The sequence below is a fragment of the Hevea brasiliensis genome, chromosome 7 (assembly GCF_030052815.1).
Source record: "Hevea brasiliensis isolate MT/VB/25A 57/8 chromosome 7, ASM3005281v1, whole genome shotgun sequence".
Classification (NCBI taxonomy): Eukaryota; Viridiplantae; Streptophyta; class Magnoliopsida; order Malpighiales; family Euphorbiaceae; genus Hevea; species Hevea brasiliensis.
Genome location: NC_079499.1, coordinates 72,628,666 through 72,651,792, shown reverse-complemented (window position 1 = coordinate 72,651,792; position 23,127 = coordinate 72,628,666). Strand labels below are relative to the sequence as shown.

The window sequence follows — 23,127 nt, the reverse complement described above, 5'->3', positions numbered from 1 at the left end:
TACTTTGTTCAACTGTCTATAATCTATATATAGCCACAGATAACTATCCTTCTTCTTTACAAATAACACCGGAGCACCCCAGGGAGAGGTACTTGGTCTGATATATTGTCTACTAGATCTTGTAACTGTCCTTTTAAGTCTTTTGGTTTTGCAAGAGCTATTCTGTAGGGAGGGATAGAAATAGGCTTAGTACTAGGTACTTGATCAATCTCAAAATCGCTCTTTCTTTTAGGTGGCATACCTCCTGGTACTTCTTTGGGGAAAACATCTAGGAACTCTCTCACCATTGGAATTGACTCTGGTCCATCTCTTTTCACACTAACTTCTTTCATATGAGCTAGGAACCCTCATACATTTTTTCAAAGTATCTTTTTGGCTGGCACAACAGAAATACCCGTGTCAAAATTGATACTTGATCTCCTTGAAAAACTACATGTAACCCATCCTGTCCGCTTAAACTTTACTACCTTGTTCCTATAGTTCAATATAGCATAATTGGCAAAGAGCTAATCCATGTCTAGAATGACGTGAAAATTAGTTAACTCTAGAACCACTAGGTTAGTTGGAAACATTTGTCCTCAACCATGACTAGACAGGAGTTATAGATCATTTCTGTCACTGAAGGGCCACACTTGGATCCATTAACCAACAAAGGACACTTTAACCTTGAAATCATCAACCATTAGTTTTTGTTATGAAAAGTCAATTACTATATTATTTCTTTGTATATTTTGTATTCTGTATTCCCATTTAGGATTTCTTATTTATGATTTCTTCCTAATTAGTAAAACACAATTATAGGAATCAATTGTATATGTATACCCATGTACAGATTAATTGAAATTAAGGAGAATCATCTCTTTCTACATGGTATCAGAGCAGGTCATCTATCTAGAGTGACTATTTGTTCTCACCACCCAGCTCAGGAGAGACCTTGGCCGCCGACCGGCCGTTTTGACTCTGATCAACATCGTCGGCGTCGCCTCAACCCCCTCATTCCACCACTGTGTGCTATTGCCTGATCCAGTACACCATTAAAGGACTTCTGAGGTTTAACTCTTAGATCTTATTTTGGTATTTGTTTGATTTGTGATTTTAGGTTATTTTGTTGCTGTAAGCACTTTGGATTAGCATTTCAGTTAGTTTTCTTTGTCTCAACAAATGGCAGACAATAAGAATACTTTTCTTCATGGTGATCTTCAGGAGGAGGTGTATATGAAGTAATCACCTGGGTTTGTTGCTCAGGGGGAGTTGGGTAAAGTTTGTAGGCTTCGGAAGTCTCTTTATGACTTGAAACAAAGCCCTAGGGCCTGGTTTGGGAGATTCAGTGAAGCAGTACAGGAATTTGGTATGCAAAAGAGTGTGTGATCACTCAGTATTTTATAGGCAATCTGAGGCTGGTCTAATTCTCCTAGTAGTCTATGTGGATGACATTTTCATCACTGGGAGTGACTCTGCAGGTATTTCATCTCTTAAAACCTTCCTCCAAACCCAGTTTCGGATCAAAGATTTGGGATTGTTAAAGTATTTTTTGGTTATTGAAGTTATGAGAAGTAAAAAAGGTATTTTCTTGTCTCAAAGAAATTATATCCTCGATTTATTGACAGAGACAGGAAAATTAGGTGTTAAGCCTTGTAGTGCACAAATGACTCCAAATTTACAACTGTTAGCAGGGGATAGTGAGTTGTTTGAAGATTCAGAGAGATACAGGAGATTGGTAGGAAAATTGAACTACTTTACAGTCACTCGTCCTGACATTGCTTATGCCGTTAGTGTGGTAAGTTAGTTTATGTCTTTCACAACTGTTGCTCATTGGGAAGCCTTGGGACAAATCTTGTGTTATTTGAAGGGCGCTCCAGGAAGAGGTTTGTTATATGGTAATCATAGGCATTTGAATGTTGAATGTTTTTCAGATGTTGACTCGGTTGGATCTAAGGTTCACAGGAGGTTAACTACTGGATATTGCGTTTTTGTTGGAGGAAATTTGATGTCTTGGAGAAGCAAGAAGCAGAGTGTAGTTTTTCGATCTAGTGCTGAATCCGAATACAGAGCCATGACACAATCAGTATGTGAGGTAATGTGGATACTTCAATTACTAGATGAGACAGGTTTTAAGATCTCCCTGCTTGCGAAATTGTGGTGTGATAATCAAGCTGCTCTCTATATTGCTTCTAATTCGGTGTTTCATGAGCGAACCAAACATATTGAGATTGATTGTCTCTTTGTTCGTGAAAAGATTCAACAACAGATCATCTCAACAGGACACATCAAAACCGGAGAGCAGTTAGGAGATATTTTCACAAAAGCTTTGAATGGAGCTAGGATTGACTACATTTGTAACAAGTTGGGAATGATTAATATCTATGCTCCAACTTGAGGGGGAGTGTTATGGAAAGTCAATCACTATATTATTTCTGTTATGGAAAGTCAATCACTATGTTATGGAAAGTCAATCACTATATTATTTTTCTGTATATTTTGTATTCTTTATTCCTATTTAGGATTTCTTATTTAGGATTTCTTCCTAATTAGTAGAACACAATTATAGGAATCAATTGTATATATATACCCATGTACAAATTAATTGAAATCAATAAGAATCATCTCTTTCTACATGGTATCAGAGCAGGTCATCAATCTAGGGTGACTATTTGTTCTCACTACCCAGCTCAGGAGAGACGTTAGTCGCCGACCGGCTGTTTCAACCCCGATCAACATTGCCGGCGTCGTCTCAACCCCCTCATTCCACCACCGTGTGCTGTTGCCTGATGCAGTATAACCATTAAAGGACTTCTGAGGTTTGGCTCTCAGATCCTATTTCGGTATTTGCTTGATTTGTGATTTTGGGTTATTTTGCTACTATAAGCACTTTGGATTAGCGTTTCGGTTAGTTTTCTTTGTCTTAACAAATGGCAGACAATAAGAATATTATTTTTGATGTGATTCCGGTGATGACTAAGATCACGGAACACAAACTTAATGGTTCGAATTACCTGGAGTGGAGTAAGACTGTTAGGGTCTATTTGCGTAGCATTGATAAGGATGATCACCTTACTAAAGATCCACCCACTGATGATACACGACAAACTTGGCTAAGGGAGGATGCTCGATTGTTTTTGCAGCTCCGGAACTCGATTCATAGTGAGGTAATTAGTTTAATTAATCACTGTGAATTTGTTAAGGAATTGATGGATTACTTAGATTTTCTGTATTCTGGTAAAGGGAATATCTCCCGTATTTATGATGTTTGTAAGGCATTCTACCGTGCTGAGAAAGAGGATAAGTCTCTCACGGCTTATTTTATGGATTTTAAACGGGTATATGAGAAACTTAATGTATTGTTGCCTTTTAGTCCTGATGTGAAAGTTCAAGCAGCCCAACAGAGCAACTGGCTGTTATGAGTTTTCTTGCAGGCCTTCCTTCAGAGTATGAGACTGCTAAATCTCAGATTCTCTCAAGTACTGAGATTTCCTCTTTGCATGAAACGTTCACACGGGTCTTTCGTATAGAGAGTATTCAATCTTCACAACCTGTCAGTAGTGCTCTTATTAGCCGTAATCCAAATGTACAACAGGCTAATAGAAGAGGAAGTAGAGGAGGAATTACGAATGAAATGTAATCAGCGTAATGGAGAGGCTAGTTCTAATCAGGACTCAAGAGGAGTCATTTGTTATTATTGCCATGAGCCTGGCCATACAAAATATAATTGTCCGCAACTTCAGAGAAAAAATCAGCGATCACAGATGGCAAATATGGCGTGAGAGAATTCTCTGATATCTTCCTCTGAGAAAACTATTTTGGTATCTGAGAGGATTTTGCACAATTTTCCCGATGTCGTGCATCTCTAAAGCCTACGGTTCCACATCGCGATCACGAGTCAGGTAAATCTACTACATGGCTTGTGTCTTTTTCATCTAAATGGGTTATTGATTCTGGTGTGACAGATCACATGACAGGTAATTCTAGTCTTCTATCTGCTTTTCAGTCTAATCTCACTTCCTCTACTGTTACTTTAGCTGATGGTTCTACTTCTTGTGTCATGGGTTCTGGAACTGCAAACCCGACTTCGTCAATTTCTTTGTCTTCTGTTTTGTGTCTACCAAAATTCTCTTTTAATCTACTTTCTGTTAGTAAACTTACTTGTACCTTAAATTATTCTGTTTCCTTTTTTCCTGACCAGTGTTTGTTTTAGGATCTTACGACGAAGCAGATTATTGGTAGAGGACCCGAGTCAGGTGGTCTCTACATTCTGGAAAATCATGTACCGCGGTCGCTTGTTTGCTCCAGTACCTTAACACATCTTGAAGCTCATTATAGATTGGGTCATCCTTCTTTGTCTACCATGAAGAAGCTGTCAAATTACAAAGGATCATGATAAATTTGGAGAGAGTGTTGTCAAATTACAATTTAATTCATTTTGATTCTGGATTATATAAATGATTAGATTGCTTTACACATTAAAATGACTAGCTAAGTCAATGTTACAATTTAATAATTTATATTTTCCCTTTTATATTTATACTTTCTCGATGTGAGATTTATAATCCCAACACTCCCTCTCAAGTGCAACTACGTAGTTGTCACTTGACAACAGATCAGAATCAGGAATCAAATGAGACTCGTTACATACCTTAGGATGTCTGGGATCTAAATCCAGGGGTTCTAATTGATCATGAGTATCATGCTCAATGACCTCATCCATTTCCTACGAGTATAGGTTCTCAAATCCAACCTTTTCAATCTCTTTATAGGCTCAGGTGACCTATCATGAATATGTCTAGGTGATTGATCTTAAGCATCATTAGTCTCCCCTTGGAAGAGTTGGAAGAAAAGAAGATGTAGGACCATTCACCTCTTTTATCTTATGCTTCCCTTGAAGAGGTGTCTCCCCCCTTGGAAGTAAGGTGTAGATTCCCTAAAAGTGACATCTATACTCACAAAATACTTCCTAGAAGGTGGGTGATAGCATTTATATCCTTTTTTGAGTACCAGAATACCCTGCAAAGACGCATTTAACAGCCCAAGGTTCTAATTTCCTAGGATTTATCTTATGAACAAAGCAAACACAATCAAAGAATTTGGATGGAGCAGTATAGGCACTTTTACCCTGCAAAACTTCCAAAGGCCTTTTAAAATCTAGGGTTTTAAGAGGCATCCTATTAATTAGATAGGCTATAGAAAGAATAGCATCCCCCAAGAAGGTGTAGGAACATTCATAGTAAACATGAGAGCTTAAGCTACCTCAAGTAAATGTCTATTTTTCCTTTCAGACGCTCCATTTTGAGCAAGTGTTGACACAACTGGTTTGGTGTAAGATTCCATGTGACTCAAAATAATCTTGAAACATTCATTCATATACTTTGTACCATTATCAGTTTGTAGTGCCTTAACTTGAGCATTAAATTATGTACAAATCATTTTATGGAAACAAGAAAACACCTCACTCTTTCTTTCATCAAATAAAATCAAGTTAACTTAGTGCAACAATCAATGAAGCTGGCAAACCATGGATAAATTTCAACAACTGTCCTTGAACTTGTACGATTATAGCACCATAGTTCCTCAACATAAAAATGTAATATAAAACTCTCTTAACTTTTAAATTTTGCACAGTATAATCCCTCTGACCTCCAATCACCAGTTTTCTAGTTAAACGCTGATGTAAACAAATTCAACATGGTGCTTAGTCAGTATTTCTCTCTTCTTTCTCATGCCACGTGTAACAAGACCATCCTTTAACTTTACTAGTTGTAACACCATTGCTTTTCAACTTTTTCATTTATAATACTATTATTATTGAATTTTGTCATTTGTAACATCATTATTTCACAACTTTACATCAATATAACATCATATTCAATGTAACACCATTATGGTTTAAACTACATTCTCATGATCCTATCCAAAATAAATGTCTTAGCTAGAATTTTTAACCTTAATTTGTCTATTGAGCAGAGCAATAAATTTTTAAATTATTGTTAATAGATTTAACTTTTTTACATTTTTTTTATAAATAGCATATTGTTAAAAAAAATAAGGAAACTATTGTTAATTAGTCTCTATTTTTTTTTAACTATATGTTATTCATAATTAAAAAAAATTAAAAAAGTTGAATATACTAATAAAAGTTTAAAAAAAATATATTGCTTAATAGACAAATTGAAATTAAAAATTCGATGGTATTTTTATATTGGGTGGGATCATGGGAATGTGATTTTAAACAACAATGGTGTTGCGTTAATGTTTGTGTTACATTAATGTAAAATTGTGGGACAATAGTGTTATAAATGACAAAGCTGAAGGACAATAGTTTTTGAACGACAAAGGTGTTACATGTAGTAAAGTTAAATGATAGTCTTGTTACACATTGCATGAGAGATAAGAGAGAAATGCTGACTAAGTGCCACGTTGGATTTGTCAACATCAGTGTTTAATTGAGAAACTGGTAATTGGAGGTCAAAGAGATTTTATTGTGTAAAATTTAAAAGTTAAGAGAGTTTTATTTTATATTTTTAAGTTGAGGGGTTGTAGTGTTACAATTGTATAAGTTCAAAGGTAGTTGTTGAAATTTATCCGATAAACCATCTATATCCAGATAAATATATAGTTTAATGGGTCCCCATACACCATAATGAATAGTCATGAAAGGAATTAAGGTTTTATTATTTATTTGAGGATAATATTGCTTTGTGTATTTAGCCAATTCATAAGCATAACAAATTAAAGATTCTGTTTTGCATTTTTTAAACAAAATGGGGGGTGTAACCTCTCTAAAACGTAGAAAAAAAATCATATGCTAATCTCTTGTGCTATTGGATGATTTCTTGGTAGGCACTTGTAGATTGTCATAACAAAGCTTGGTTTGTACTAGGAATCTAGAAACCGCTATACTCATTCAGTAGATATGGTCCATCTTGCAATCTATCACTGCTAATCGTTTTACCTGTTTTCAATTCTTGAAAAATGCAATGAGTAGGAAAAAAAAATGAGATTTTACAATTAAGAGCTTTAGTAATATAGCTAATAGATAAGAGGTTAATGGGAGAACTTGGCACATGCAAAACTGAGGTGAGGTTTAAAGTAGGAGTGCATTCAATAAAACCTGTTTCTGAAACACTAGCTAGAGATTCATCTGCTATGCGGACTTTTTCCTTTCTTGAACATAGTGAATAGGTTGTGAATTTGTTTGAAGAACCTGTCATGTGTTTGTTTCCAGAACCTATCATGTGTTTGTTTGCTTTAGAGTCTATAGCCCAAAAAGTTTTTTTATTACCTGATTTGGCAAAATTAGGAGAGGCAATCGTGGTAAACTAAGATTCCAATTGTGATGGCAAACATCTCAAGGATTGTACTTCCTCATTGGAAAGAATTCTAGTTGTAGCTATATTCTCAGAAAACTCTCCTGTCTCACATACATTTGTTTGTGGTCTTGCTGAGCCCATCCTCTTTTCTCCACGCCCCTTAGTTGGGTGGCCATGCAATTTCTAGCAGTGTTCCTTGGTGTGTCGGGATTTTCCATAGCAATCATAGTGAAACTGATCTTTGTATGATGGACCAAAGCTATGTGACTGTTCCTTAGAGGCAGCAGCAACAACAAGTCTCGATTTGTCAATAGGTGTAGCATGGACCTCCCTTGAAGCTTTAACTAATACCTTTTTTCTCATATAACTTTTCCCTTTAAAATCTATGGCTCACCCTTTACTCTAGCACAACAACGTAATTGAATTCATTAAATTTTGTTCAAAGAGAAAGATTATTGTGAAAAGGCTTGAAATTTTGAGTCATCATACCTTGAAAAGGAAAAAATGAGAGTTACTTGGTTCAATTTTCGCATGTAACAGTATTTATGCCCATTTCCATTTTAGGAACTTTCAATAATGATGGACTTCCGGCAACCAAAAGTCCTGCCTCATTTTTCCACATTTTGACTCAAAAACTTCAAATTTCATTCAATTAACCCCTTATTCTATGCTTAATACACTTAAGACTCTTATTTTACTTTCTTAAAATCAGCTTTATATGTATTTGAAACAACTCATATACAAATAAATCACTCCACCCATCTATGAACTTTAACATGTAAACTTACACAAAGATTTGACTAATCCTAACAACTACTAGATTCCCATTAGGGTTTCATAGACTCTCAAGACCTCTACCCACTGTCAATTTCGAACATCAAAGGTTAGGGAGTGTTACACCTTTGCCTGAGCTGGAGACCTCTATTCCAACAAAGTATCTATGTACCCAAATCTTTAATCTTAAAGTCGTGCTAAGCATTGCTTTATATCGACAACTTTTTTCCTTATCATCTCATGTAATAACTATATATCATCCATATAAATAATAAATAGTGTGAACTTATCTTCACAATGCTTTATGAGTGTGATTGGCATTACACTAACATAACCCAAAAGAGATCATTGCCTTACTGAATCTGTTAAATTATGCCCTAGGGGACTGCTTTAGACCATACAAGGCAATTTTCAATCTGCAAACCTTCTCTCCGGTTTACTTATCATCAAATCCTAGAGGTATTTACACATACACCTTTTCCTCTAAGTCTTCATGTAGAAAGACGTTTATTAACATCAAACTGCTGTAGGTCTTAGTTACAGATTGTTGCACACGACAATAGAATTCTAATGGTGTTCATTTTTCCAATAGGTACAAAGGTCTCTTCATAGTTGACCCCATATGTTTGTGTAAAACTCTTTGTAACTAATCTAGCTTTGTGTCTTTCAATTGAACCATCTGCTTTATGCTTTGTAGTGAAAGTCCACCTACATCTAAATGGTTTTTTTCCAGTAGGGAGAGTAATAAGATCTCATGTTCTATTCTTTGCCAAAACCTTCATCTCTTTAACCATAGCAGCATTCCATTTTGAATCAAGACATGCCTCCTTTCAATCCTGTCAGGTAGAAACAGAAGAAATGGACAAGACAAAAGCTCTATAGGATGGGGACAATAAGTCCTAAGACACAAAGTTAGAGATAGGTTATTTGGAACAAGCCTTTACTCCTTTTATTTGAGCAATAATGACATTAAGATCAGAGTCAGGATTAGAATTATCAAGAACTGAAGTAAAAGGCGAAGAAGGGGACTCATTACATACCTCAGGATCTAAATCCAGTAATTCATATTGATCAGAAGTATCATGCTCAATAGCCTCCTCCATTCTGTTCCAATGAGTGCAGGTTCTCAAATGCAACCTATTCAATCTCTCTATAGGCTAGAGAGGTAGTGATCTATCCTGAACATGTTGTGGTGATTTATCTTGAACATCATTAACCTTCCCCTGAAGAGCTAGAAGAAAGAAGATGAAGGACAAAACACCTCTTCCCTTTTATACTTCCCTGCAGAGGTGCCTAAAAATAAGGTTTATATTCCCTAAAAGTGACATCTGTGCTTGCAAAATACTTCCTAGATGGTGGATGATAACATTTATATCCTTTTTGGGTACTGGTATACCATATAAAAATACATTTAAGAGTTTGAGGTTCTATTTTCCTAATAAAAAACTTTGGGTGGAACAGTATAAGATTTTTTTTTTTTTTTTTTTTTTTGGCGAAACTTCCAAAGGACTATTAAAGTCCAAGGTTTTAAGAGGCATTCTATTAATCAAATATGCCGCAGTAAGATGTAGGAAAATTCATAGTAAAAATAAGAGCATGAGCTATCTCAAGTAAATGTCTATTTTTCCTCTTAGATACCCTATTTTGTCCATTAGTGTTAACACAACTAGTTTGATGTAGGATTCCAAGTGACTGCACATAAGTCTGGAAAACTCTATTCATATGTTTTGTACCATTTTCAGTTCTTAGTATTTTAACCTGAGCATCAAATTGGGTACAAATCATTTATGAAAGGGCAATTGGACAAAAAATGCAAAATGTTTAGGTGAAGTGAAATCACAATCATTATATCAAAACCTTTAAGATTTGTCACTATTATATCCAAAAGGGTAAAATTGAATTTAAAAAGTTAACGGTAAATCACAATATAGCACCTAAAGTTTTATTTGATTAACAAATAAAATTTTTTACTATAATTGTGATTTAATGTAAGCATTTAGTATTTTTAGTCCATTGATTAAATTTTATATTTTAAAAGAAATATATTTTATATTTATTTTTAAATGAAACTTTATAAAAAATATTTTTATTAATTGAAATTAACGTAATTATCTTTTGAATCAAACCAAATAAATCTATGCATCCAAATATAGATGTAAAAATAAATTTATAGCTTTTTACACGGTAATTTTGAAAAGAATATATAATTGGAAAGAATGTATTCCACATGAATTATAATATCCATTAAATAAAATTTGTATTTTATAAATCGTTTACTCTAATAAGCATGTGTATTTTATTTAATGGATGCTACAATTTATGATAAATCAGGTTTAAACATAAAATTTTTTTACTGATTTTTTTCCCTTCTCTTTTGTTTTTCTTGTGAAGAGAAGATTAAGATTGTAAAACCATGCAAATTATTGCATTGCTTTTTTTTTTTTCCTCTTGAATTAGAATTCAAACTAATTGATATGTTTATCAAAGAATTAATGAGTAATAACTGGAAAAAAAATTATATGTAGACTTGATTTATCATGTGAATCAAAATATATGAAATATAGGATTAAGACATATAAATTTTGGATAAATTTTGACAACTGTCCCTAAACTTATTTAGTTGTAACATTACAGTCCCTCAACTTAAAAATATAAAATAAAACCCCATCAACTTTCAAATTTTGCACAATAAAATCCCTCTAACCTCCAATTATCAGTTTTTTAGTTAGACACTGATCTGGACAGTTCCAGCATGGAGGTTAGTCAGTATTTCTATTTTTTCTTTCAAGCCATGCGTAAATTGATTCCTTTCTCTCTATAGACAAAATAGTTTTCCATGCGTAAAGAAAGTAATTTTACACTTTGCATGAGAGAGTAGAGAGAAATATTGACTAAGCGCCATGCGGGAGCTATTCATATCAGTTTCTAATTGAAAAATCAGTAATTGAAAGTCAGAGGGATTTTACTGTGCAAAATTTGAAAGTTTATGGGGTTTTATGTTACATTTTAAAGTTAAAGGACTATAGTGTTACAACTATATAAGTTCAGGGATAGTTATTGAAATTTATCCTATAAATTTCATATAATTATAAGATTAAGACATATAAATTTCATATAATTATAAGATTAATACTTATAAATTTCTTATAATTTATGAGTTCCTCATATTGCAAATCTCGTCAAAATGAAAAAATAAAATATATAAATTGTTTACAAATTTTCATAGAATTGTTTTTTCTTTTCCTTTTTCCTTCTTTTCTTTGCAAAAAAAAAAAAGAACTATGCACTGAGTTCTTTTTTTTTTTCATTCCTTTTCAATTAAAGTTCAAACTCATTAATGGATTTTTCAAAAATTTATTAAAAAAATATTATATTTAAATCCAATTTATCATGAATTGTAGCATTCATTAAATGAAATACACGTTAATTAGATTAAACTATATATAAAATATACATTTCATTTAATGATACTACAATTAATGTTGGATATATTCTTTTCAATTATATACTCTTTCCAATTATATATTCTTTTCAATATTACTTTGTAAAAAAAAATATAAATTTATTTTTATATTTTATATTTCTATACATAGATTTATTAGACTTGATTCAAACGATAATTATGTTAATTTCAATTTATAAAAATATTTTTAGTATAAAGTTTATTTAAAAATAAATATAAATATATTTTCTTTTTAAATATAAAGTTCATTTCATGGATTAAAAATGTCAAACGTTTGCATTAAATCACGATTATATTTAAAACTTTTTTTTGTTAATCGAGTAAAACTTCAGGTGCTATATTTTATTTTACTATTAACTATAAAATTCAATTTTACCTATTTAAATATAATTGTGATAAATCTTAAAGGTTTGAATATTTCACACAAAATTAGAGGTTTTAGATATAATCGTGATTGGACCTAAACATTTAGCTTTTTTTTGTCCAATTGGCCATTATTTAATATTGTTGGAAACAAGAAAATACTTCACTTTTTGTTTTCATTAGGTAAACCCAAGTTTACCTAATGCAACAGTCAATGAAACTAAGAAACCATTTATATCTAGATAAGGACATAGTTTGAATGGGTCTCCATTCATTATAATGAATAGTCCTTAAAGGAATTAAAACTTTATTTTTTACTGAAGAATAATATTGTTTTGTGTTTAGCTAGGTCACAAGCATTACAAACTAAAATTTCTTGCTTTTTTTAAACAAAATGGGATATAACCTCTAGAGTGGAAAAAGAAGGATGTCCTAAAGGATCTTTGGGCCAACACTCACATATTGTCCTAACAAGGTTGGCTGGTATTGAGATTTAAAAAAGCTCCACAGTCATCCAGCAGGCATAGGCCAAGTCTACCATTGCCAATCATTTACCCTATTTTCAACTCTTGAAAAGTACAAGGAGTAGGAACAAATAATATTTTACAATTAAGGGCTTTTGTAACAGAGATAGCAGACATGAGATTAATGGGAAAGCTGAGCACAAACAAAACTCAGGGGAGATTCAAAGTAGGAGTGCATTCAACAAAACATATTCATGAAATACTAGCTAGAGATGCAGGCTTTTTCTTTTCTTGAACATAATGTGTAGGTTGTGAATTTGTTTACAGAGCCTATCATATGTTTTGTTTGCTTGAGAATCTATAACCCAAAGAGTTTATTCAAGATTGGCAAGGAGCATTACCTGATTTGACAAAGTTGGAAGAGGTAGCTATGGTAGATTGAGATTCCAGTTGTGGCAACAAACGTCTTACTTTTCCTCATTGGAGAGAAATCTAGTTGTAGTTGTCCCTTCACAAACTCCTCTATCTAAGATACAATTGCTTGTGATCTTACTAAGCCCCCCTTTTTTCATCCATGCCCCTTGGTTGGGTGGCTATGAAGCTTCTAGCAATGGTCCTTGGTGTGATGAGACTTCCCACAATAGTCATATTGCAAATGATCTTTGTCTAATGGACCAGAGTTATGTGACTGTTCTTTAGAGGTAGCAACAACTAGCCATGACTTATCAATAGGTGTACCATGAACCATAAAACTTCTTTTGCTTTCCTCTTGTTGAACATAAGAATAAGTTTTCCTTAAAGAAGATTAAGATTCTTTCCAAGTACCTAGACTAGAATCTGGTCATACTTTATGCTTAGCCTAATAAGAAAATCATATATTTGCTCCTTCTCAGCTAATTTTTGGAACTTAATAGTCTCGCTGGCACATTTGGCTTGGAAGTCTTGATGGTAATCTAACTCCTACCATAAGCCATGTGACTTAGCAAAATATTAGGCAACTATCATCTCACCTTGCTTCCTACTATGATTTTTATTCGTTAATTCATAGACTTGTGCACTGTTACCACTTGAGAGTAGGTTTGGGACACCACATTCCAAATGGTTGTTACGCTATTTAACAGTAGATATCCACGAGCTATAGGTTAAGCTATTAGCTTTAGGTTTTGGTGTGTCTCTAGTATTACATCCCTGTAGTCCCCTAGTCTAAATGAACAAAAGACAAGATCTGGACTATGCCAGATAATTGGTTCCATCAAGTTTTACTGGGCTAATTTATAAAGAGGGATTATCACCCATAACACTAATTTTTCCCTTAGCCACTATCTCCTTCCCCTCAGACATTTTAATGGCTAGAAAAAATGCATAACAACAAAAGCAAAAAAACTCATAATATAAAGACTTGGAGAATGAAAACAAGAACCAAGTGACAGGAGTAAGCAGGTCAGAGGCGCGATATGATAAGGAGAATGCTGGAGAGAAGCGTGGCTAGAGAGGGTTACCGGATCTAGGCTTAAGAGTCAGCGCGTGGGAGAAGAGGTGAACCTTTATGACGGTGCGTGAGTCACACACTTGGCTGGATGGTGGTCGGACTCTGGGGATAGGCCGATCTACCACTCAGCTTTCTCTTGGACTGGGCAATGGCTATTAACTCTGCCTTTGAAGTTGCCTAGTAGCTTAACCCTAAAAACCCTAAATTGGTTTGTTAAAAAACGTAACCTATGCCAATAGATTTTGGTTAGGCTCTGATACCATGATGAAATAGGTATTTTTGGAAAAGATTTTATGTATTTCATTGTGTACAAGATCTCATACGTGCTATCATTTTATACACATGAAATCTACCTTTATAGGGAATCCTATAAATACAATAGGAAACTCATCTAAAAAGGAAGAAGATATACACAAGAGGAAAATGAAATAATTCCTTATAAATTAGGGATAACGGGATTCCAAGAATGACAAGATAATTAATAGTAATGTAGAAAGAGATAATTCTTATTGATTTCAATTAATCTGTAAATGGGTATATATATACAATTGATTCCTATAATTGTGTTCTACTAATTAGGAAGAAATCCTAAATAAGAAATCCTAAATAGGAATACAGAATACAAAATATACAGAGAAATAATATAGTGATTGACTTTCCATAACACAGTGATTGACTTTCCATAACACTCTCCCTCAAGCTGGAGCATAGATGTTAATCATGCCCAACTTGTTACAAATGTAGTCAATCCTAGCTCCATTCAGAGCTTTTGTGAAAATATCTCCTAACTGCTCTCCAGTTTTGATGTGTCCTATTGAGATGATCTGTTGTTGAATCTTTTCACGAATAATGTGACAATCAATCTCAATATGTTTGGTCCGCTCATGAAATACCGGATTAGAAGCAATATGAAGAGCAGCTTGATTATCACACCACAATTTCGCAGGCAGGGAGGTCTTAAAACCCGTCTCATCTAGTAATTGATGTATCCACATTACCTCACATACTGATTGTGCCATGGCTCTGTATTCGGATTCAGCATTAGATCGAGAAACTACACTCTGCTTCTTGCTTCTCCAAGACACCAAATTTCCTCCAATAAAAATGCAATATCCAGTAGTTGACCTCCTGTCTACCTTAGATACAGCCCAGTCGGCATCTGAAAAACATTCAACATTCAAATGCCCATGATTATCATATAACAAACCTCTTCCTGGAGCGCCCTTCAGTTAACAAAAGATTTGTTCTAAGGCTTCCCAATGAGCAACAGTTGGGGAAGACATAAACTGACTTACCACACTAACGGCATAAGCAATGTCAGGACGAGTGACTGTAAGGTAGTTCAATTTTCCTACCAATCTCCTGTATCTCTCTGGATCTTCAAAGAGCTCACTATCCCCTGCTAACAGTTGTAAAGTTGGAGTCATTGGTGCGCTACAAGGCTTGGCACCTAATTTTTCTGTCTCTGTCAATAGATCGAGGACATATTTTCTTTGAGACAAGAAAATACCCTTCTTACTTCTCATAACTTCGATACCCAAGAAATACTTTAACAATCCTAAGTCTTTGGTCTGAAACTGAGTTTGGAGGAAGGTTTTAAGAGATGAAATACCTGCAGAGTCACTCCCAGTGATGACAATGTCATCCACATAGACTACCAAGAGAATTAGACCAGCCTCAGATTGCCTATAAAATACTGAGTGATCACACTTACTCTTTTGCATACCAAATTCCTGTACTGCTTCACTGAATCTCCCAAATCATGCCCTAGGACTTTGTTTCAAGCCATAAAGAGACTTTCGAAGCTTACAAACTTTACCCAACTCCCCCTGAACAACAAACCCAGGTGGTTGCTCCATATACACCTCCTCCTGAAAATCACCATGAAGGAAAGCATTCTTGATATCCAATTGATGCAGGGGCCAATCATATGTAGCTGCTAAAGAGATAAACAAGCGAATGAAGTAAGTTTAGCTACAGGAGAAAAAGTATCAGAGTAATCAGCCCCATATGTCTGAGCATATCCTTTTGCTACAAGGCGTGCTTTTAACCTAGCCACAGAACCATCAGGATTTACCTTTACTGTAAATACCCATTTGCAACCAATAGCTTTCTTACCAGTGGGCAAAGGCAATAGTTCCCATGTACCATTAGCATCTAAAGTCTCCATTTTCTCTTTCATAGCATCACACCAGCCAGGATGAGACAGTGCCTCACCAACAGTATTAGGGATAGGAATAGAGTCTAAAGAAGTAACAAAACACCGAGAACAAGAAGACGATTATAAGAAACAAAAGAAGAGATAGGGTAAGTACATAAACGTTTACCTTTACGAAGAGCAATGGGTAAGTCTAAATCAGAATCATGATCAGTATGAGGTACAGGATCTCCCAACGAAGTAGCTGGTGGAGGATCTGAGTCAGGAATCTCCAATCTCCTGGAATAAACATTAACAACGGGAGGTCGAGTAGGTCTAGAGATAGGATGAACAGGCTGTGGGAGAGGACTAGACATTGGTTGGACAGTATATATTAAGAGATCATCCTCCTCTCCCTGACTCTCATACACAGATGATGGAGGAAAAAATGGAGTGGACTCAAAAAATGTGACATCTGCAGAAACAAGATAACGATTAAGAGTAGGAGAGAAACAACGGTACCCTTTTTGGAGCCGGGAGTACCCAAGGAAGACTCATTTGAGAGATTTTGGATCCAATTTAGTAACCTGTGGACGAACATCACGCACAAAACAGGTACAACAAAAAATACAGGGTTCAACAGGAAATAATGATTTTGTAGGAAACAAAGCAGTATAAGGAATATCCCCATTAAGGAGAGAAGATGGCATACGATTGATCAAAAAACATGCTATAGAAACTGCATCCCTCCAAAATTGTTTAGGTACTTTCATCTGAAAAAGAAGAACACGAGTTACCTCAAGAATTTTTTCTTTCGGCCATGCCATTTTAGGATGGGGTATCCACATAGGAAGACTGATGAAGAATGCCATTTTGTGTCATATAAGACTGAAATTGTTCTGAAAAGTATTCTTTGGCATTGTCACTTCTTAATAAGCGCACAGAAATATTAAATTGAGTTTTGATTTCATTACAAAAGGCACCTAAGATAGAAAACAACTCAGAACGATTCTTCATTAAATATAACCAGGTAACACGAGAGTAATCATCAACAAAAGTAACAAAATAACGAAATCCAATTTTAGATGTAACAGAACAAGGACCCTAAACATCAGAATGAACTAACTCAAAAGGGGATGAAGCCTGTTTATTGACTCTAGACACAGAAGGCAAACGATGATGTTTTGCAAACTGACACGACTCACATTCTAGCACTGGTAAAGACTGAAATTGAGGACACAGCTTCTTCATAGTAGACAAAGAAGGATGACCCAATCTACAATGAGCTTCAAGAGGTGTTAAGGTACTGGAGCAAACAAGCGACCGCGGTACATGATTTTCCAGAATGTAGAGACCACCTGACTCGCGTCCTCTACCAATAATCTGCTTCGTCGTAAGATCCTGAAACAAACACTGGTCAGGAAAAAAGGAAACAGAACAATTTAAGGTACGAATAAGTTTACTAACAGAAAGTAGATTAAAAGAGAATTTTGGTAGACACAAAACAGAAGACAAAGAAATTGACGAAGTCGGGTTCGCAGTTCCAGAACCCATGACACAAGAAGTAGAACCATCAGCTAAAGTAACAGTAGAGGAAGTGAGATTAGACTGAAAAGCAGATAGAAGACTAGAATTACCTGTCATGTGATCTGTCGCACCAGAATCAATAACCCATTTGGATGAAGAAGACACAAGGCATGTAGTGGATTTACCTGACTCAGCGATCGCAGTGACAGGGGAACTAGTAGGCTTTAGAGATGCCTGATACTGAGAAAATTGTGCAAAATCCTCTGCAGATACCAAAATAGTTTTCTCAGAGGAAGATACTGTAGAATTCTCTGCTGCCATATTTGCTATCTGTGATCGCTGATTTTTTCTCTGAAGTTGCAGACAATTATGTTTTGTATGGCCAGGCTCATGGCAATAATAACAAATGACTCCTCTTGAGTCCTGATTAGAACTAGCTTCTCCATTACGCTGATTATTTCTGTTGCCTGTAATTCCTCCTCTACTTCCTCTTCTATTATCCTATTGTCCATTTGGATTACGGCTAATAAGAGCACTACTGGCAGGCTGTGAAGATTTGAGTACTCTCTGTGCGAAGGACCCGTGTGAACGTTTCATGCAAAGAGGAAATCTCAGAACTGGAGAGAATCTGAGATTTAGCAATCTCATACTCTGAAGGAAGGCCTGCAAGAAAACTCATAACAGCCAGTTGCTCCCGTTGGGCCTGCTGAACTTTCACATCAGGATTAAAAGGCAACAATACATTAAGTTCCTCATATACCCATTTAAAATCCATAAAATAAGCCGTGAGAGACTTATCCTCTTTCTCAGCACGGTAGAATGCCTTACAAACATCATAAATACGGGAGATATTCCCTTTACCAGAATACAGAAAATCTAAGTAATCCATTAATTCCTTAATAAATTCACAGTGATTAATTAAACTAATTACCTCACTATGAATCGAGTTTCGAAGCTGCAAAAACAACCGAGCATCCTCCCTTAGCCAAGTTTGTCGTGTATCATCAGTGGGTGGATCTTTAGTAAGGTGATCATCCTTATCAATGCTACGCAAATAGACCCTAACAGTCTTACTCCACTCCAGGTAATTCGAACCATTAAGTTTGTGTTCCGTGATCTTAGTCATCACCGGAATCACATCAGAAATAACATTCTTATTGTCTGCCATTTGTTGAGATAAAGAAAACTAACCGAAACGCTAATCCAAAGTGCTTATAGCAGCAAAACTCAAAATCACAAATCAAACAAATACCAAAATAGGATCTGAGAGCCAAACCTCAGAAGTCCTTTAATGGTATACTGGATCAGGCAACAGCACACAGTGGTGGAATGAGGGGGTTGAGGCGACGCCGACGATGTTGATTGGGGTCGAAACGGCCGGTCGGCGGCCACGGTCTCTCCTGAGCTGGGTAGTGAGAACAAATAGTCACCCTAGATTGATGACCTGCTCTGATACCATGTAGAAAGAGATAATTCTTATTGATTTCAATTAATCTGTACATGGATATATATATACAATTGATTCCTATAATTGTGTTCTACTAATTAGGAAGAAATCCTAAATAAGAAATCCTAAATAGGAATACAGAATATATAGAGAAATAATATAGTGATTGACTTTCCATAACATAGTGATTGACTTTCCATAACAAGTAATAAAATAGGAAATAATGTAGCTGTTAATTGATAAAAAATAAATAGAAAATAATATTGCTACCTTAGAAAGTCCTCTCACCAACTAGATCTGCAGCGCACGTCGCTTATGGGATTTGCCTACGAAGGCATCCACAACATCTTTTGTTTGAAATTGGGTTTAAAGGAAGCATTTGAGATAAGAAATTACTATAGTTCATAGTGATGACAACATCATTGACATATACTACTAACAAGATTAGGCTAGCCTCTGAATTTCTATAAAACACATAATGATCACAATCCTTTTTTTTAATACCAAATTCCTGAACTACTTTTATGAATCTCCCAAACCAAGCCTAAGGACTTTGCTTCAAGCCTTGCAAGGATGTCCAAAGTCTATAAACTTTACCCAACTCACCTTGAGCAACAAAACTAGGTGGTTGCTCCATGTAGACTTCCTCTTGTAGATCCCCATGTAGAAAAGCATTTTTTGTATTCAGTTAATGTAAAGGTCAATCATGTGCGATTGCCAAAGGAATGAATAAGTGAACAAAAGCAAGTTTCGCCATAGGGGAGGTGCTAGAATAGTCAATTCCATAAGTCTATGCATCGCCTTTTGCAACAAGGCAAGACTTTAGTCGAGCTACAGATCCATCTGGATTTACTTTTGATAAATAACATATGGGAGAGAGTGTGATTTGGGAATAAATTTGAATTGATCTCATTCAAGCTATATGCAGAATGTATGTACACATTTTTGCAAGAGGAATCCTAAACAAACTCTAATATTGCACTCCTAACTAATTTAGGATAAGGAATAATATAACACTCCGCTTCAAGTTGGAGCGTACATGTCATATACTCCAAACTTGTTACAAATATATTCAACCCAAAAACCTATAAAAGACTTGGTAAAGACATCTGCTAGCTAGTCATTTTAACTAATCAAACTAGTAGCAATATACCCTTATTCAATCTTCTATTTAATAAAATGACAATCTACCTCTATATGTTTTGTTCTTTCATGAAAGACTGGATTTGAAGCAATATGAATGGCAACTTGATTGCCACATACTAACTTCATTTGTTTAACTTATTTGACACCTTAATTCTTGAAAAAGTTGTTTTAACTAGATAAGAGCCATAGCTTTGTATTCTGCTTTCGCACTTGATCTAGCAACTGCATCCTGCTTTTTTACTTTTCCAGGTTATTAGATTCCCTCCAATCATAATATTGTATCCTGAAGTAGATTGTCTATTCTTAGTTAGAGTGCCCAACAACCTATGAATGACCTTTGTCTTCATACAACAGATGTTGTCTAGAAGATTCTTTGATATGCTTGAGAATGTGAATTACTGCATTGTAATGATCACCGCATAGAGCCTAGAGAAATTGACTCACCACACTGATAGCAAATGAGATATTTGGTTGTGTTATTGTAAGATAATTTAGCTTACCAACCAGTCTCCAATATCAACTAGGATCTTCCAATGGCTCCCTCTGTCCAGGAACAAGCTTGACATTTGGATCCATGGGAGTGTCTACGGGTTTGTAATCTATCATGCTAGTCTCTTTGAGTATGTCCATAGCATATTTCCTTTGGGAAAGAACAACACCCTTTGTGGACTGTGTTACCTTAATTCCCAAAAAGTACTTTAGTTTTTCCATATCTTTAGTTTGGAAGTGATTGGACGAGTGTTGTTTAAGTTAAACAATCTCATCATGGTCATTTTCTATTATGGCTATGTCATCAACATAAACTTCTTGATAAATGCATTTACCATGAGTACCATGGTGAAAGAAAACTAAATGATCAGCTCCACTCTTCATTTGAAACTGTTGGACCACAGTACTGAATAGCCCAAACTGTGCCTTTGGAGACTATTTTAGACCATATAGTGCATGTCGTAGATGGCATACCTAGTAGACTTTCCCTAAGTAACAAACCTTGATGGTTGCTCCATATATATTTTCTCTACCAATTCCATGCAAAAAAGGCATTCGTAATATCTAGCTAATAAAGTGTCTAGTGACGCATTGCGCCAAAGAGATAAGTAGATGGACAGATGCAATTTTAGCCATCGGAGAGGTGTCACCATAGTCAAGTCCATAAATCTAGGTGTAGCCTTTAGCAACTAAATGGACTTTCAACCAATCAACCTTTCCATCAGAACCTACTCTCCTAGTAAGAACCCAGCGACACCTAATAGCAAATTTACCATGCGACAACGGAACCAACTCTCAAGTGCTATTATTATGAAGAGCAATCATTTTCTCTATCATTGCCTCTCATCACCCTGGATGTTCCAATACTTCTCTAATAGTCTTGAGAGTGGAAACATTAGACAAGGTGGAAACAAAGACATAATAGGATGGTGATTGGTAATTGAGAAAATTATAAATGGGATGGAGGTTTTGAGAGAAACGAATACCTTTGCAAAGGGCAATGGGAGGAGATATTGCATATGCTGATGGCATGATTGGAGTAAGTGACAGAGGAAGAGGTGAGGAGTTAGCAATAGTAGTTAAAGTACCTGTATCATTAAGAGAAGTATTATTGGTATGAGCAAGGGTATGAGGACGACATGAGTAGATTTAGAAAGGAGGACCAGGAATACGGACTTGTTAGGGAGAAAGAAAATGAACAAGTAAAACTTCAAAAATGTGTTTTGTGGCTTCGGTGTTTGGTGAAAATATGGGGATGTTTCAAAAATGGTTACATCTGCTGAGATAAAATATTTGTTTATTGTTGAATCATAGTATATGTAACCTCTTTAAAGGTAAGAGTATTCTTAAAAGACACTTAATAGATTTAGGCTAGAGTTTGTCTTTCCTAATAGTGTGATTGTGAGCAAAACAGGTACATCCAAACACACATAATGATAGAGGATGGGGATCTTGGTCTGGGAATAGAATTGAGTAAGGGCTTTGATGTTGCAACACAGAGAAAGGCATTCGATTCGATTAATTAAATAACAAGCAGTGGGAACAACATCCCCCAAAAAAGAAAACGAACATTATGGTGTATAAGTATGGGCAGTTTTAATAAGATGCCGATTTTTACATTTGACAACTCCATTTTGCTGTGGACTATATGCACAAGAGGTTTGATGGCTAATTCCCTGCGAAGACATGATATTGGTGAAGGGAGAAGATAAATATTCTTTTGCATCATCACTGTATAATACTTTAATTGTAAATTGATTATGAATTTCAACACAATTTTTGGAAAATAAGAAACAAGTCAAAATGATTTTTTATTGAAAATACCCAAGTGCAACTGGAATAATCATCATTAAAAGTAACAAAATTGATACGGTTTCTACCCTTAGTTGCCGATTCTACTAAGAAGAAAGACCAAAGGACCATTTTCAAAACAAGCCAAGAAACTCCCTTGAACCTTCAACCCTTCACCTTGAAGATGGAGAACTGAAAATATAATTCCCAAGAAAGACAGCCAAGAACAAGACTAATTCACCTATGCTGATGAACAACCTTGAACATATAATAAAACTTAACAAATCAAGGCAAGAATTTGCTAAGAAAAATAGAGACAGTTCTAAGAAGAACTTTGAAGCAAAGCTCCAGCAATTTTGCTCAAAAAAATACCATATGAATTCTGTTCTCTAAATGAAACAAAAGAAGGCTAATATGGGTTGGTGTATTCTGCCAAGACATTTCAACAACCATGGGACATGTGCAAGTCTTGGTTAATACACCAATCTCTCCAAAAATAGATACAAAGTTCAAACATTAATAGAAAAGTCAGATTTGGCAGCCTACAAATGAGAGACAATCTGAAAAGAGATGTTTTGTCTTGAAGTTGAAAGTAGTAACTTTGCTTTTCCTATAAATAGTTGAAGCATGGCTGGAGCTCTTGGACAAAGTTATGGCTTTCAATCTTTGCAAAATGGACAAAAGCATCTTCAAAAAGTTGGTGGAGATGGGCTGCCAATTGTGCTGCCACCTAGGC

The 23,127-nt window shown here is 35.2% G+C and overlaps 2 protein-coding genes across 6 annotated transcripts in view; one reads left to right on the top strand and one right to left on the bottom strand.

Moving 5' to 3' along the window:
* The window catches only part of LOC110656947 (protein PSK SIMULATOR 1), a 66,085-nt gene that overhangs the window by 32,531 nt on the left and 10,427 nt on the right, over window positions 1-23,127 (top strand). The gene's annotated exons all lie outside the window — the stretch shown is intronic.
* On the bottom strand, window positions 17,916-19,370 carry LOC131181540 (uncharacterized). 2 transcript variants are annotated; one of them, XM_058150111.1, is made up of 2 exons: window positions 18,795-19,370; window positions 17,916-18,679 (listed from the first exon to the last, which is right to left on the bottom strand). In XM_058150111.1, exon 2 carries the CDS (start codon window positions 18,642-18,644, stop codon window positions 18,054-18,056), a length of 591 nt encoding a protein of 196 aa, XP_058006094.1. In that variant the 5' UTR covers window positions 18,645-18,679; window positions 18,795-19,370; the 3' UTR covers window positions 17,916-18,053. The 2 variants fall into 2 exon arrangements, with proteins under 2 accessions (XP_058006094.1, XP_058006093.1); XM_058150110.1 differs by lacking the exon at window positions 18,795-19,370 and having other exon boundaries at window positions 17,916-18,737.